Source organism: Carya illinoinensis, chromosome 3, assembly GCF_018687715.1.
Source record: "Carya illinoinensis cultivar Pawnee chromosome 3, C.illinoinensisPawnee_v1, whole genome shotgun sequence".
Lineage (NCBI taxonomy): Eukaryota > Viridiplantae > Streptophyta > Magnoliopsida > Fagales > Juglandaceae > Carya > Carya illinoinensis.
This window is the reverse complement of record NC_056754.1, coordinates 8483375-8498309: the sequence shown is the minus strand read 5'-3', so window position 1 is coordinate 8498309 and position 14935 is coordinate 8483375. Positions and strand designations below refer to the sequence as shown.

Below are 14935 nucleotides of genomic sequence, written 5' to 3'. Positions count from 1 at the left end.
GAAAATTGTTGCTTTATCAAAAGCAAGCCAGTACCAACCAATTAACATGTACTTATTTATATATATATATATATATTAGGTGAAATCAACGTGCAATACACGTTTGTTTAGTTTATATTTAATTTTTTTTGTTAAAAATTAATTTTTTTTATTACTAAGGATGTAATAATTTTAATTCTAGGATGACGATCCAACATCGCCCACAATTTTATGAAAACTGTTCGAAATAAATAGAATGAAAACATCTTCATTTAATCACAGCAAAACTTTTAGATCTAATAATCAGAATATCTTTATTAAATCAAAGCAACATTTTTTAAAAAAATATTGTATTCGTTTTTTTCTCAATTCAGAAAATAAAATGTATAAAATTAACTCATGTCTACACCAGTCATCACATAAAATATTCTCATATATAAAATTTATGCACATGTAAAACAAACATATGAGGTCGTTTTCAGATTTATTTAAAAAATAAAAATAAATGTGCATATTTTCAAAGTCAACCTCATTTCATTTCTTTTGTGCAAAGTTAGTATATGAACCCGCTTACTTGTACTTCTTAACTTTTTTGAATTTCCTCACAATAGAGCCAACGAATATCAATCCTCACCTATAAAAATTCATGTACCCCGAGTAAATCTCCAATTAAATAATTATCACTTATTTATACTTGAAATACTCAAATCACTTATTTTAATTATTCAGAGCCTAAAATTCTCTTAACCCTAAAATGCTGTCACCTTATAAATTCTTCAATATTTACTTAATCAAATTTATAAAGAAGAACATAGTCGAATAATATTTAAAATACTAAAAACATATTATAAAAAATAAAAAAAGGAATAATTTGGATACTTTAAATTTCCATAAAATAAGTCGTGAAAACCCTATCTCTTAAAATATGCTTACTTTCTTTTAATTAACATAAGTATTCAACTTCACAAAGCATATAATAATACCCATATGATTTAAATATTCTTAACATATTCTTTCATTTTACAAATATAATTTTAATCACATAGATATAACTAAAAAAATAACCTTAAAGGTTCATTTCAAACAATAAACTTTTAAGATCAGATTTATTTCAAACAATAAGATCAAATCCTCCCTTAATATTAAACCCACGTGAAAAAAAAAAAAAAAAAAAAAAAAAAAAAAAAAAAACTGTCCCATATAATCGACTATAAATTATAACATAAAAGGGCATAAATGTAATTATACTAAAAACATTGAAACTCCTTTGACTCAGCCACCGTGTTTGCTCCACACGCACGGCAAGCTTCTACTTGTAGAAACACACCCTACCAAGCTAGCCACCGCCGCATATCTTCCTCCTACACGCAGCAACGCCACATGCAACAGAGTGTGAGGGAGAGTCACTATCTGTAGCTTATTCTTGCTAGGAGGCTTGCTTCCCAAGCCAGTCTCGCTTGTGAGCCCTTGCTCATGGTTGAGGGTGGACCGGTGCTGGCTTTGGATGCGGAAACTGTTTCATATCGTCTCTGGGTACTCTCTCTAGGCCTCGCATGCATGCATATCCGTTATTATTTTTCACATTGAGCTACTATCTAGAATTTATATACTGCTTCATTCCATCTACTGAGCCATGTGGCCTTACAAATATATTGCTACACTATAAAGTTAATTACTTGTGATCATTGTGAGTTACTTAGTAACGCTTTAAACTTTTATTGAATTAGCTCTACCGCTATTTGGAATGTTTTAAGCGTTTAACTTTCTCTACATCATCTTTCAACGAATGTAAATTTGTTTGTTGTTCAGGTTAGTGGTTGCTTGTCTTACACTGACAAGATATCAGACGGTTTCTAGAACATATTGGGAATGAATCCGTATCTGTGGCTGATGTGTAATGATGTAGAGAAAGGTTGGCGGCTGCCACCATTGATGTCGCTTAAAGCAATTGACCCCAGTGAAACGTCTATGGAGGTGGTGCTTGTTGATAGACGTGGGGACTCTCGCCTTAAGGAACTTGAAGATAAAGCTCAAGAATTGTATTGTGCTTCAGAGAATACCTTAATGTTGGTGGAGAAGCTAGGCAAACTTGTTGCTATCTACATGGGGTAGGTTTCAACCTTTTTTATTTTTTAGAGGGGCTGGGGGAGGCGCTGGTAAATTTCAACAATGAAGATAGTTTATTGGCTTATGTATTTCAAATTTTTCCAATTTTGAAGGGGCACTTTTCCAGTGGAGCAAGGAGATATCCACATGTGCTGGAAATTAGTTAGTGAGAGATTGAGGGAATTTCAGCAATGCATTGTGCTCCCTATTGGCAGTCTTTCTATCGGACTTTGTAGGCATCGTGCCATTCTTTTCAAGGTGATGGAATGCACTATGCAGTTAGGTTCACGAATTTGACTTATTTATTTATTTATTTTTAATTAAGTCGCAATTTCACTTAACTGGTTTTGAGAAGTCTCTCCCACACTAAATATAGATGGGTTCATTGTTGTAATGCTTTTTTTGACGCGGTATTCAGAAGAAGTTACCAGTTGGCAGGTTTGAAGGTTGAAGTTATGCAAGCTAATCATTGTTCTGAGTACTTTCTTCTCAAGATTCTTCTAGCCGACAAGCTCTTGAGAAGGAAACAAAATATTGCAGGGAGGCTTACCAACAGAGGCCAACGGGATGGAGGCTGGCGAAAAACACGATGTAGGGCTCCTCAGAAGAGCTTGCTCTGTTTTTGAGAAGCAAAACAGGGCTGACCTCAGCCATAGAGATCATTGAATTCCTGCATAACATCCCCACCCACCATTAAAAAAAAAAAAAATAGATATTCGTTCACAGCTTTACAAGCTCTCGACAAAAAAGTTCAAAAATAAAAATCTAAAATGCTCACGCCTTTTTCGCTTTCGCACGTCGTAATTATCATCCACTATGAGCACAAATGATTCCTTCTTGGGTGATCGAGGAGGCTCCTCTTTCACTCCCACGGACTTCTCCTCCGATTCCTCGGTCAAAGCCTTCAAATTCGATATATGATTCCTTTCCGATTTAATTGTTGATCCCGGTTGGGCCACCGACGACGTTAGTACTACTTGGGGGTTGGCCAAATCGTATGATGCTCCGCTATTTTCAGCAGCGGATCCCGAGCTCTTCTCCAAGTTACGGGATGAGGAAGTTTCAGTTTTTACCGACTGATCAGTCTTGGCTTTCGTGGTTTCTGAAATGGGAGTGTTTTTGATTGTGAAAATCGAAGCGGTCTCGTCGTCGTACTTAAATAAGAGAGAAGACGAAGAGATATTGAAGGAAATAAATACAGGATTTAATGAAGTTTAATTCAAATACATCGATCCTTTACATTCACAGTACACGACACAAATTGCCACAAACGGTGGCTTAACCGATACTTAACGGGAATAATAAAATTAACGGAAAAACAAGATTTTCTGTTAAAACAATAAAATTATGTTTGATAGGCACTTTTTATATATAGAAGATATATATATAATTTTCTTTTAATTTAAAAGTTGATAATTTGTCTAGTCATTTTTTAAATATTAAATTGACATTTACCGAAGACTAATATTAATTAAAGGACACTATCTGAATTTATGGCAATCCCACTTCTTTATTTTCTATCACGTGGCAAGTATTCCATCTTGGGGCCAACTTCTCCATTAGTAAACTAGAGTAGTCTACCCTCCAAAAAAAAAAAAAAAAAAAAAACTAGAGTAGTCTTTTTGACTCTTGGCTGAGGCCACGTATCCTCATACTGGGTATCTGACCAGATCTGAGTGATCTCTCATTCTCTCTCTCTCAACTTGGGCCTCCATCAAGGCCTTGATTATTTGTATTTTTTTTAAAGTGCGTAAGTTAAAGACCGAAGATCCGAATCGCGAGCCTGACCCAAAACTGCTTGACTACATATAATTAATCGAGAAATACTACTCTATTTATCATTCACACACTATATATTTATTATAAAAAAATAAAAAATTAAAATAAGTATGATGTGTGAAGTGTGAAGATGACAAGAAAAATTTTCCTAATTAATTATGTTGGAGTAAATGTATAAGGGTACTGCTAGAAAATACTATGTAGTACTACTTGGTAGGGTAACCCTAATTACTTATATATTGGGACGTTCACCACAAAAATATGTCATTGTTATAAAAAGAGAAATGATATTACAAGAGAAAATATTATTATTCAATAACGAAAACTTTGAATTTATACAAATGAATGATATCCATATCTATATATACAAGTACAAAAATGGTTTATATATAACTTAAGTCATAATTGACTGCTAAAGGTGGTCATATAAGTAGGTTTATAACACTCTCTATTTGGATGATCATACATAAAGAGCATGCCTCATTAAAACTTTACCAAGGAAAAACCCTATGGAAAAAGAATCAATGGTAAAGGAAAAAGAGTACAGTATTCATATGTACCGCCAAACGCTTTAGGATTGCCTAATTAAAACCTTGCAAAGGAAAATCCAGTGGGATAAAATCTTTACGAAGGAAAAAGAATACAATCAACACAAGTCTTTAAGACATTTACTCTCCCTGAAAAATGCATGATAATAGATTTTCAAGTCTCTGCATTCTAATGTTCTGCACAATCTTCTTAAATGTTACATTTGGTAATGCCTTAGTGAATAAATCTGCCAAATTATCACTTGACCGTATCTGCTTGACATCAATTTCACATTTCTACTCATGAATTGCGATAATCTCTAAGTGATTTGAAGAGGTAGCAGATAGTGTTTGCTTGACAGTTCCCTATGATATAGCAGAATTTTCATAAGTAAATACATATTCAGTTTGAGATCTACCTCTGTGTGGATCTGAAAGATAACTTGTATCTGCATATCTAACTAATTGTAGACTTGATCCATGTTGATAAAATAATCTCATATCAATCGTACCTTGGACGTAACGAATAACATGTTTAATACCATTCAAATGTCTTTAAGTTTGTGCATAACTATATCTTGCAAGTAAATTAAATTAACTGAAAATGCAATATCAAACTGAGTGTAAGTTGCAAGATATATCAGGGTTTTAATTGCACTAAGATTAAGCATTTCAAGACCAAGAATTTCTTCATCGTCTTCACAAGAACGAAATGGATCTTTCTGCACATCAGGTAATCGAACAACCATTGGATTACTCAGGAGATGAGTTTTGTCCATATAAGAGTGCTTCAAGACTTTATAATGAAAAGTTTTTGCGTTGATACATCTCAATATTGTGTACCAACTCTTTAAATGATGCAGTTGGTAATGTTTTAATAAACAAATTCGTTATATTAATTTAAGATCCTTTTAATATTAAATTCACTACTCTTCTAGAGTTGTGCTCTTCTGGAGTTCTTGTGACTAACATGATTAGTAGAGAAATCATCAAAGTTAAACCGCCAACGTTCATATTCAACAAAAATGGTGGCAACTTTTTTAGACTAGACAAACACCGCAGGATTTTACAGCTCTTCTAGAGCTGTCAAGCGCCGCAAGGCTATGATGCTACATCTCTTGTCTCTTGTAGATAGATGCTTCACGAGAGATACTGTGAAGTAATAGAGATGCTTTGTTCCTCCTTTTACTCACCTGACGATGTTGCTCTTATGATAGGAGCAGAGATTCGTTTTCCTGAAATGAGTTATTCTGATGTTGTTTCAGAATCAAGATTTCTTAGTGCTCAATATTTTGCTTTTGTTACGACGATGTCTCGGAGGTTATTAGCTAAAGTGAATAAGGTCAACCAACTCAATAATCAAATATCTTAATTGAGTTAGAAGCTCTCTACAAAAAGTCGTAAGAACAAGAAACTAAAGGAGAAGAATAAAGCGCTAAAACAGTATGCTCGAGATCTTCAGGATCAGCAGCAACGGATATTTGAAGAAGTCAAAATACTTAGAGAATAAGGACAATCTGCATTTAATCTCGTCTTAGATATCTGAAAAAATCCAACTTCTAAGAGAGTAGAGGCAAACTGCTTTTAATTTCACGACCTAATAAATAACTATAAGATATTATGTTTAGTGTATCTTCTATCAATATATGTAATTTTGTCTTACTTTCATAATTTTCTCTATAAAAGAAATATTTAGCTCATCTTCATTCACATCCCATCTTCTTTACTTTTCTGTAATTAGTCTGTATTCTTACTCTGCAATCTTTTCATGACCAATATATGAGGTATTCTACACCTCATTCACCAAATGTTTCTGCTTCTACCATATGTGCTATAATATAATACAAAAATGATCTGACTAATATGTCAGATGATAATGCTATCTGTGAGCTTGTGAGTCTCGATACCCGATATTCATCAACCATTGTTGTATTTTCTCAGCGACTATAATTCAAAACTTGTGAGGTTAACAAACTCAACGAAAAAATTTCTATCTTTCAGCGACTTCTTCTTGAGTCCAACATAAAGGTAGGAGTAATAAAGTAAGAGAATAGGAATTTAAAATCTTTGCTTAACTCTTTTTTTCGATTGTCTACTCCTTTAGATAGGGATGCTATACAAATTTATGAAGAGTAAGATCGTTTAAAGAATGAGGCGAAGAGCCTCAAATTTTTGTAATTTTGTTTCGAGATAATAAAATAATATTTCACAAATATTCACTTTATGTTTCTATCTTCTGGTAGATTTTCTGTGTACTTCATTTTATTTCTCCTTTAATCATGCACATTTCTTACAAAACCATAATATGAATCTGAAATACTAATTGCATTTAAGAAATGGTATTTTAGAACTAATAATTTCATTCATCTCATCCTCGAAGGCGAAAAGGTTTTTGATTTATATTTCAAATATGTGCAGTTTTTATGAGTTCTTCTGAAGCCTTAATGACATTTAAATCATCTATATAAACTGCAATAAAAACTAATCTAGATACTAAAAATATATGAAAAATAGCATGCTCCACATGTGTTTGGATTGTTTTAAATCATATAAAGATTTTTTAAATTTGATAGAATAAGTACTTTAGGATTATATGCTTCATGCATTTCATACCTAGTGATATATGTAAATATGCAGTTAATCATGTATACCTAAACTCTCGGTAATTATCAAGCTAATAAAAACCTCAATATAATTTCATCCACTTTAAAAACATATCAATATTATTTCTGTGAGAAACCGACTCGTAATTTATATATTACATTTTCATTTCCTTTATACAAATACCCACTGATATTCAACAAGCATCACCTTTTAGGTGTTTGGACTACAAGTTCATATGTATTACATTTTACAAGTGATATCAATTCTACAGGAATTATTTTTTTCAATTTTGGCCACTACTTTTACGTCGGTACTTTTCGACTGTTCTTGTTCACTTTCTTTGTTACTTCTGATAATGTCAAGTGCTATCTTATATGAAAATACGTTGTTGACAACGATTTTATTTCTATTCAGAATATTTCCAATACTCATCAAATGTATCGAGATCTCGTTATTTTCAGGTACCTGTCCCTCTTCAAGGGAAGACATTTCATTAAAAATCTCTTCAGGAGGTACTCTTCAGTAGTTTCCTCTTCAAGAAGATTATTCTTCAGGAGATACTTTTCAGGAGGATTATACTCTTCAGAAGATTTTATTATGAGAGAATTTTATACAGAAAGTTTGGATGAATCTTATTTCTTGTTTTGGAGGTACAGCTTCTTCAGGAGCACCAATTTCTTTTTTTTTGTACTTTTCTCTTTCGAGATGCTTTATCTTTTGTATCAATAGATCTCCCATGCTTTTAGACATGCCTTATGTTCATTAGACTGCTAAATTTCTTAATTGTCCTATAAGGACTTCAATTCTCGTTGGGATTTTAGCAGCTAGAATATGAGACATTTTTATCTTATTGTATCCATAAATTAATTATCATCTGAATTTCTAGTTCACCTATGATAATCAAAATAACATTGAATTATTTTATTTTATTTGTTTTAAGCAAATTTTTCTTTCTGCTCATGGTAGGAAGACTTTATAGTAAAAGAATCTTCTGGTTCTTTTATAAACATCCATATGAAAATTATTTGAGTTATCGTAATTGATTTTAGATGATCAAGTTAATCATGAAAAACATACAAATATTTTGAATCATATCATTTTTGATACATCATAATATTTGATTCAATAGTTGTATAATATCATCTTAAAAAGAAAGCTGGTAGTTTTTTCAATGCGAGCTTCTGGCCTGAAATCATAGAAGTAGTATAAAGATATTCATTACCACGTCCAAGCTTTTGGTTTCTTTGAAAAAAAATGTACCATTCGCTTCAGGGAATCATATAAATCTAATACCATTCACTTCAGGAAATGATGTTGAACTACTAGGACGTGACTGATGATTTTTTAATAAAAGTTCATTATTTTGCTCAGACACCAGAAGACAAGATATAAGTTTAGAATATCTTGTGAACTTTCATACTCGATATTGCTACTTCAGGAGCACATTCGAGGCATTCATTTTAAACAAATATTTTTTAGTGGATTTTCTCTACATAATTTTAATTATGCAACTTCAAGTACATTAATCATAATGAGCTTTTGGAAGGATCCCAATCTTTTGGTACATGTATCGCTCATTTAAACTATCTCACAGTATCAATAGATCTTTTATTATGAGATACTCAATAAAATTATTGGTCTAGAGCGATCCTTCTAAGATGTTCAAATTCTATTCCAAGATGAATCTTATCATCAATAATTCATAACAAGTATAAAAAATAAATAGAACTTATATATAAACTATGTGAATAAAAACTAACCACAGATATAATTGAAATGTAAATTATGAAAATTTTATTCACCATAGATAATATTCCCCACAGATATAACTAAAAAATAAATTATGGAAATATTAATTCACCATAGATATAACTGAAATGTAAACTATAGAAATAAATGTAAAATTTTATTAAGTAATAATAAGTAATATAGTCTTTAATATTCACCTTGGAGACTGTAAATAATATATTGAAAAACTTCCTTCAAGTAGAAGACCGTTAGCTTCAGAATCAACAAACATTCGTATTGATAACGTGTTATGAAACTAAAAGAAAAATGATATTGAAAGAGAAAGCGTTGTACATTATTCAATAATGAAAACCTTGAACTTATACAAGTGAATGATACCCATATATATAGGAGTACAAAGACGGTTTATGTTTAACTTAAGTCATAATTAACGGCTAAAAATAATCATACAAATAAGTTTATAACAGTAATCATCTTTTTCCTAATTCTCGATAATTTTCTTCTCGATGTATCAAGTGCATGGCCGTATTTTGGTAAAAAAAAATTTAAAAAAAAAAAAAAAAGTTTTCTCTAGTACTACTTAATGACAAATATCGTTTATTATGGAGAAAATAAAATTAATGAGCTCCCATTTGCATTTGAAGTAATTAGATTGTTCAACATAAGCTTGGATCACAAGCCTGTAGGTACTAATTAAAGATGTTAACCTTTTATCGATCCTGCTGCAAGTCAACTGATGCGTTATTTTATAAGAGTACAAAAAGAAAATTAAGGTCAAGTACTCGTAGATTCTAAAATTTACAAGTATTGTGTCTATTTTAATATATAATGTATGTTGATGCGTAAAAAATCACTCAACAAGTCAGAATGGAGCAAAGAGTCATTATTGGCCCATTATGATGATTCGAGCCTCAATCAATAGTCTGGTGCCCCAGCAGTAGTCCAGTGCGGCCATACGGTGTTAGTACATATATAATTTATAGAAAACAAATGCAGAGAAAGTAAGAAATTGAAATACAAAGATTTACATAATTCGACATAATGCAAGAAATTGAAACACAGAGATTTACATAGTTTGACATAATGTTACATCTGCAGGTATTTAGAAAGAAGAAATCTACTATAATATACTTGTTTACAATTTCTCATAACCTCTCATTTTTTATTGTACAGTTAAAATCTTGAATATATTTTCTAGAAAAGACTCCCTTGTTGGAGTTTCCCTTCGAGAGGTTAAAGAATAAGTCGAAGTCCTCAAGTTATTTGGCCACTCGCTTTTTATCTGACCCTTTCCTTGTGTGCATCTCGATAGTGGTGAGTGATATCCCCTTTAGAGCATTCACATTGGTATCTGGATATGCATATGCAAAATTAACTCTTTTGTATATCCACTTTGTCATTTCAACAAAATTCCCACATTGGCTTATGCATATTTAAAACAAAATAATAATAAAATATTATCATTTTATTTATTTTTTTTTTTTTTGCCTAATATTAATTTTTTTACCTTGCAATTTCCATGTATTGGTTTGTACATGTAATCAGTACCCAGTACATAGATAATATCCATTAAAACCGAACCTGTCAATGAAATAATATAGACTATGTGCTGCATCCATACCACCCTTTCATGCATCCAAATTTCTAACATTCTATATATAATAATTTCTGACTAATATCAACTTCAGATTACATTTGACTAATATCAACTTTAGAATTTACATGTGACTAATTCTATGTATCAAAATCAACTTAATACAAGTTGCAAAAAGTTGATTTTTATACAAATTCAGCAACCAACAAATTCAGCATATATGAAATTCAGCAACCAGAAAATAACTGCACGCCCAGCACCCTCCAGCAGCCTCAGCAGCTCCAGCACCCTCCAGCACCCTTCAGCAGTAACAAAAACAGCCTTGCCATTGGGTCCTCCAGCGGCTCCAGCACCAACAAGTAGCAAGTAATACAACAATATCCCACCCAAACAAAATTCATCCAACAAAATGTTCCCACCCACCACCAACCACCAACAAAACAATCTCCCCATAAAGAGAGGTACAAAACAGCACATATTACAAAAAACAAGGCCAAAATTCATATTAAGCAAGGTCAACAGTTTACAAAATTTAGATTAAGCAATTATTGCCATTTAGTTTTGTCTCTCTATATATCTATATCTTTGAAACATCTTGATATTCAACATGGGAGAAGCTCAGGAAGTGCAGCTCCACATCATGAGTAAGTGTTCAAGCAGAACCAAAAGACAATGCCATACAAAGAGAATTACTTCCATTAATGCATCATCGATTTTAATCCCTCTCCCTTTCGCTCTGTGGCTCTCTCTATAATGATTCATTATATTCAATCTCAATTTAATGTCAACAATCCCAAAAGAAGAGCAAAAGGTTTCAGGAAAAGCAATAGGCAGGGAGCACAAGCACGACAATGATTCTCACTAACATCTACAGATTATGGCACTGTCTACCATTTAAACAATCTCCAATCAAGAAAAGCACTAAAACAGAGTTCAGAACATGCTTCAAAGTTTTATTTTTTTACGATTTTCTGTTTCATTGCCTAGATACACAGACAATTTCATAAACATCAACCTATTGATGGCTCCTAAAATCAGAAACCTCTCGTACACAGGGAATCATCACGGTTTCATTGCCTATTTTCTGTTTAAACTCTTTCTAGAAATAATAGTGGGCAAGAACAGAAACCTATCGATGGCTCCTGATCTGAAATGTACAAACCCTAATCTAAAACCAAGAAAAACATGAAATGAAGAAATGGCAACAGCAGAACACAAAAACACTTTCACTAATCTAAAACCCTAACCGAAACCGTGAAGAGAAACAGAGAAATCATACCTGAAATAGAAGAAATTTCAGCAAACCAGCAACCGGGATGATTCACTTCAGTAGTTGCAAGCTCCGTCGACAACCGTCACCTTAGAGAGGTGCACGGATTCTCTTCTTCCAGTGGGGTTGTTTGGGTCGAGAGAGGGATGGAGATTCGGAGGGGAGAAACCGTGTGGAGAGCTCTGCTTCAAGAGAAATAATCCCTTGGGGGGGTTTCGGGGAGAGAGAGAAATAATACCGTTTGGGGGGGTTTCGGGGAGAGAGAGTGTGGGAGGAGAGAGAAGTAACTATTAAAATATAATTTGGAGAGAAAATAGTGGATATGGAAAGTTGTAAATCTACTGTTTATAGTTAGCTAAAATTTTAGAAATGAAGAATCCAATGTGGGTCGGTTTTATGCTAATATTATGTAAAACTGACTTTGTATATGTGGATGCATAGGTCAATGTGAATGCCCTTACGTGTCTGACTACCTCTCACTTTTTCACTCACTTTTCCACTTCCTCTTTACACTATCTCTTATCTTCTAACACACTCTTTCTCCCTTACCTTCGTACTTTTCCTCTTCTCTTTTAGTAGTAGCTTGGGCTGGATATTTTGTCCTTTATAATGTACGAGATCTTCATGTGATCATTTAATGATCACCAGGGGTACTGTTGGAGAAAACATGCGTACTAATATTAGAAAAATATGTATTGAAAAAAAAAAAATGGGAATGTGTATGTACTGTAATTGTGAGGTAGAAGAATAATAAAACGGGATTAAAATGATATTATCAAAATGAAAAATAAATAAAAAGTAAAAGGCATTTTATCATTTATTTCTCTTTTATTTTCATTTTTATCATCATTTGGAACAGAATTTATTCTGACGAAAAAGAAGAATAACTGATGCAGGGAGATCCAGATTTTATGATACAAATTTGATAGATATTTTACATTAAAATCGTTGAACTACCTTGAGAAGATTTATCAGTGCAAATATGCCTTGAAATAGAAAAGATACTCGGGGCAATATTGTGCTTATGTTAGTATTTTAGTTATGATTTTGGTTACTTGTATGAGAATCGAATATAAGACTCCAATTATTCGGAAAGCTCATTTAAGCGTGCATGTGGAAATCACCAGCTTATACATGGTGGTCCACATCTTGATCCAGAATCTTAACTACAGTTAATTTCATGTTAATTAAGTAGCCGCCAATGTAATCTTAATGTAGTCCGGCATCAATAACGTAAAAAGCTTAATTTACGAACATTTTCAAATGCTAACCAATTGATCGAACTTCGATAACTAATTAAGCATTAATTCACCCAGCAGTTGGCATCACATTTTGCCAAACATGCATGAACTTGGAGAAAATTCATCTGACGAGTAGAAAAAGCCATGCCTTTTCGTAAAGCCTATTGCTATTATTTTTAGCATTATAACTACTACAACTAAGTCAGCAATGTTCAATCAGAACCGCTCCGCTTCTAAGCGGCCAGGCCATTTTTTCTTGTTTAACAGCCTTCAACTTATATCTTGCCACTTCAGAAATTACACCAAACTCTAAACACACTCATTCACATGAAAAATAAAGAAATAGAATCAATCACGATAGGAAGATTGATCTGTGCTTCCAGTTTCACCGCCGCACAATAGAAAAGTAGCTTCCACCGCCACCGGTCATTACCAAAATAACTCCACTATAACTCACCAACTTCACTTTTCATTTCCGTCTATACTCTGGTTGGGCAAACATGAAAACAATTACCATTCAACCTGATAGATTTAGTGAAGGTCTGGTTTACTAGAAGAAAAGTTGCAGAACAACAATGGAGATGAAGAGAAAAATACTCTATTTTGTATTCAAGAATTCTATCTTCGTAAATCTGTACAGTAGCCTATTTATACAAGAGACATAATAACCATCTATACATAAAAAATAAATGAATGTACAATATTGCCCCCAAGAGTGTACAGCCCAAAATATCACTATCCATTCTGTTGAGAATCTGTTGGGCATGTAGTGGTGTTGTGCTCTCTGTCCTGCTCCTTTTGTGTGGCAGCTGATGTAGTGTTGTTGCTCTCTCGGTTTTGCTCTTTTTGTGTGGCAGTTGATTCCTCATTCATTAATATCCCCCCGCAAGATGGAGAATAGATGTTTTCTATTCCCATCTTGGATAAAAGAAAGGCAAGTTGCATGGAAGGGAGTGCCTTGGTGAAGACATTCGCAAGCTGGAGTGAAGAACGAACATAACTAGTGCGCAAAAAACCAGATTGAATTTTATCTCGAATGAGGTGGCAATCTATCTCGATGTGCTTTGTGCGCTCGTGAAACATTGGATTTGCTGCAATATGTATGGCAGCTTGATTATCGCAGTAGAGATCAGCTGGAAGTGAGACCGAGATGTGCAAGTCCTGTAAAATGTAAGAGAGCCATTGTAGTTCACAAGAAGTAGTTGCCATGGCTCGATACTCAGCTTCAGCAGAGGAGCGAGAGACCACAGTTTGCTTCTTTGATCGCCATGAGATCAATGAGGAGCCAAGGAAGATAAAAAAACCCGTGATGGAGCGACGAGAATCGGGGCAGGAGGCCCAATCTGAGTCAGTGTATCCTCGAAGATGAAGGGTGGAGCTGGATGGAAAAAGTAGTCCTTGACCAGGTGCATTCTTGAGATAGCGAAGAACCTGGTGTGCTGCATGTTGATGTGAGGAAGTGGGAGAAGTCATAAATTGACTTAAAACATGGACAACATAGCTTATATCTGGGCGAGTAATTGTGAGATAAATTAATCGACCAATCAAACGGCGATAAGGTTGAGGATCCAGGAGAGGCTGTCCATCATCTATTCGGAGCTTTAAATTTTGTTCCATTGGCAACTTGAGTGGTCGAGTACCAAGAGCACCAGCATCAGATAATATATCAAGAGTATACTTTCGTTGACAAATAGATATACCCTTGGAGGAACGAGCTACTTCAATGCCAAGAAAATAGCAAAGATCACCAAGACATTTGATTCGAAATTGCTCACTGAGAAATGACTGAAGAGCAGCAATAGAGTCCATGTTTGAGCTGGCCACAATGATGTCGTCAACATAGACGAGAAGAGCCGTGAAAGAGCCATTTTGTAACCGAGTAAAGAGGCTGTGATCAGCCTGAGATTGCTGAAATCTGAAGGTGAACAAGGCCTGAGAAAACTTGGAATAACATTGTCGCGGGGCTTATTTTAATCCATAGATACTCTTGTGTAAGCGGCACACCTGATTTGGGAATCCTTTGAAATAACCAGGGGGTTTGCGCATGAAAACTTCTTCTTCCAAGTCGCCATGGAGGAAAGCATTT

At 33.7% G+C, this 14935-nt stretch overlaps 1 protein-coding gene across 1 annotated transcript; it reads left to right on the top strand.

Moving 5' to 3' along the window:
- Positions 1-1826: 1826 nt before the first annotated feature.
- LOC122304433 (serine/threonine-protein kinase CTR1-like) lies at positions 1827-2711 on the top strand. The gene is made up of 3 exons (XM_043116713.1): positions 1827-2087; positions 2199-2363; positions 2504-2711. Exons 1-3 carry the CDS (start codon positions 1849-1851, stop codon positions 2709-2711), a joined length of 612 nt encoding a protein of 203 aa, XP_042972647.1. The 5' UTR covers positions 1827-1848.
- The last annotated feature ends 12224 nt before the right edge of the window (positions 2712-14935 follow it).

Coding starts and splice junctions, on each gene's coding strand:
- LOC122304433 (XM_043116713.1), top strand. CDS start 1,849: ATGAATCCGTATCTGTGGCTGATGTGTAATGATGTAGAGAAAGGTTGG. Junction 2,088..2,198: donor CTTGTTGCTATCTACATGGG/GTAGGTTTCAAC, acceptor CCAATTTTGAAG/GGGCACTTTTCCAGTGGAGC. Junction 2,364..2,503: donor GTGATGGAATGCACTATGCA/GTTAGGTTCACG, acceptor CGCGGTATTCAG/AAGAAGTTACCAGTTGGCAG.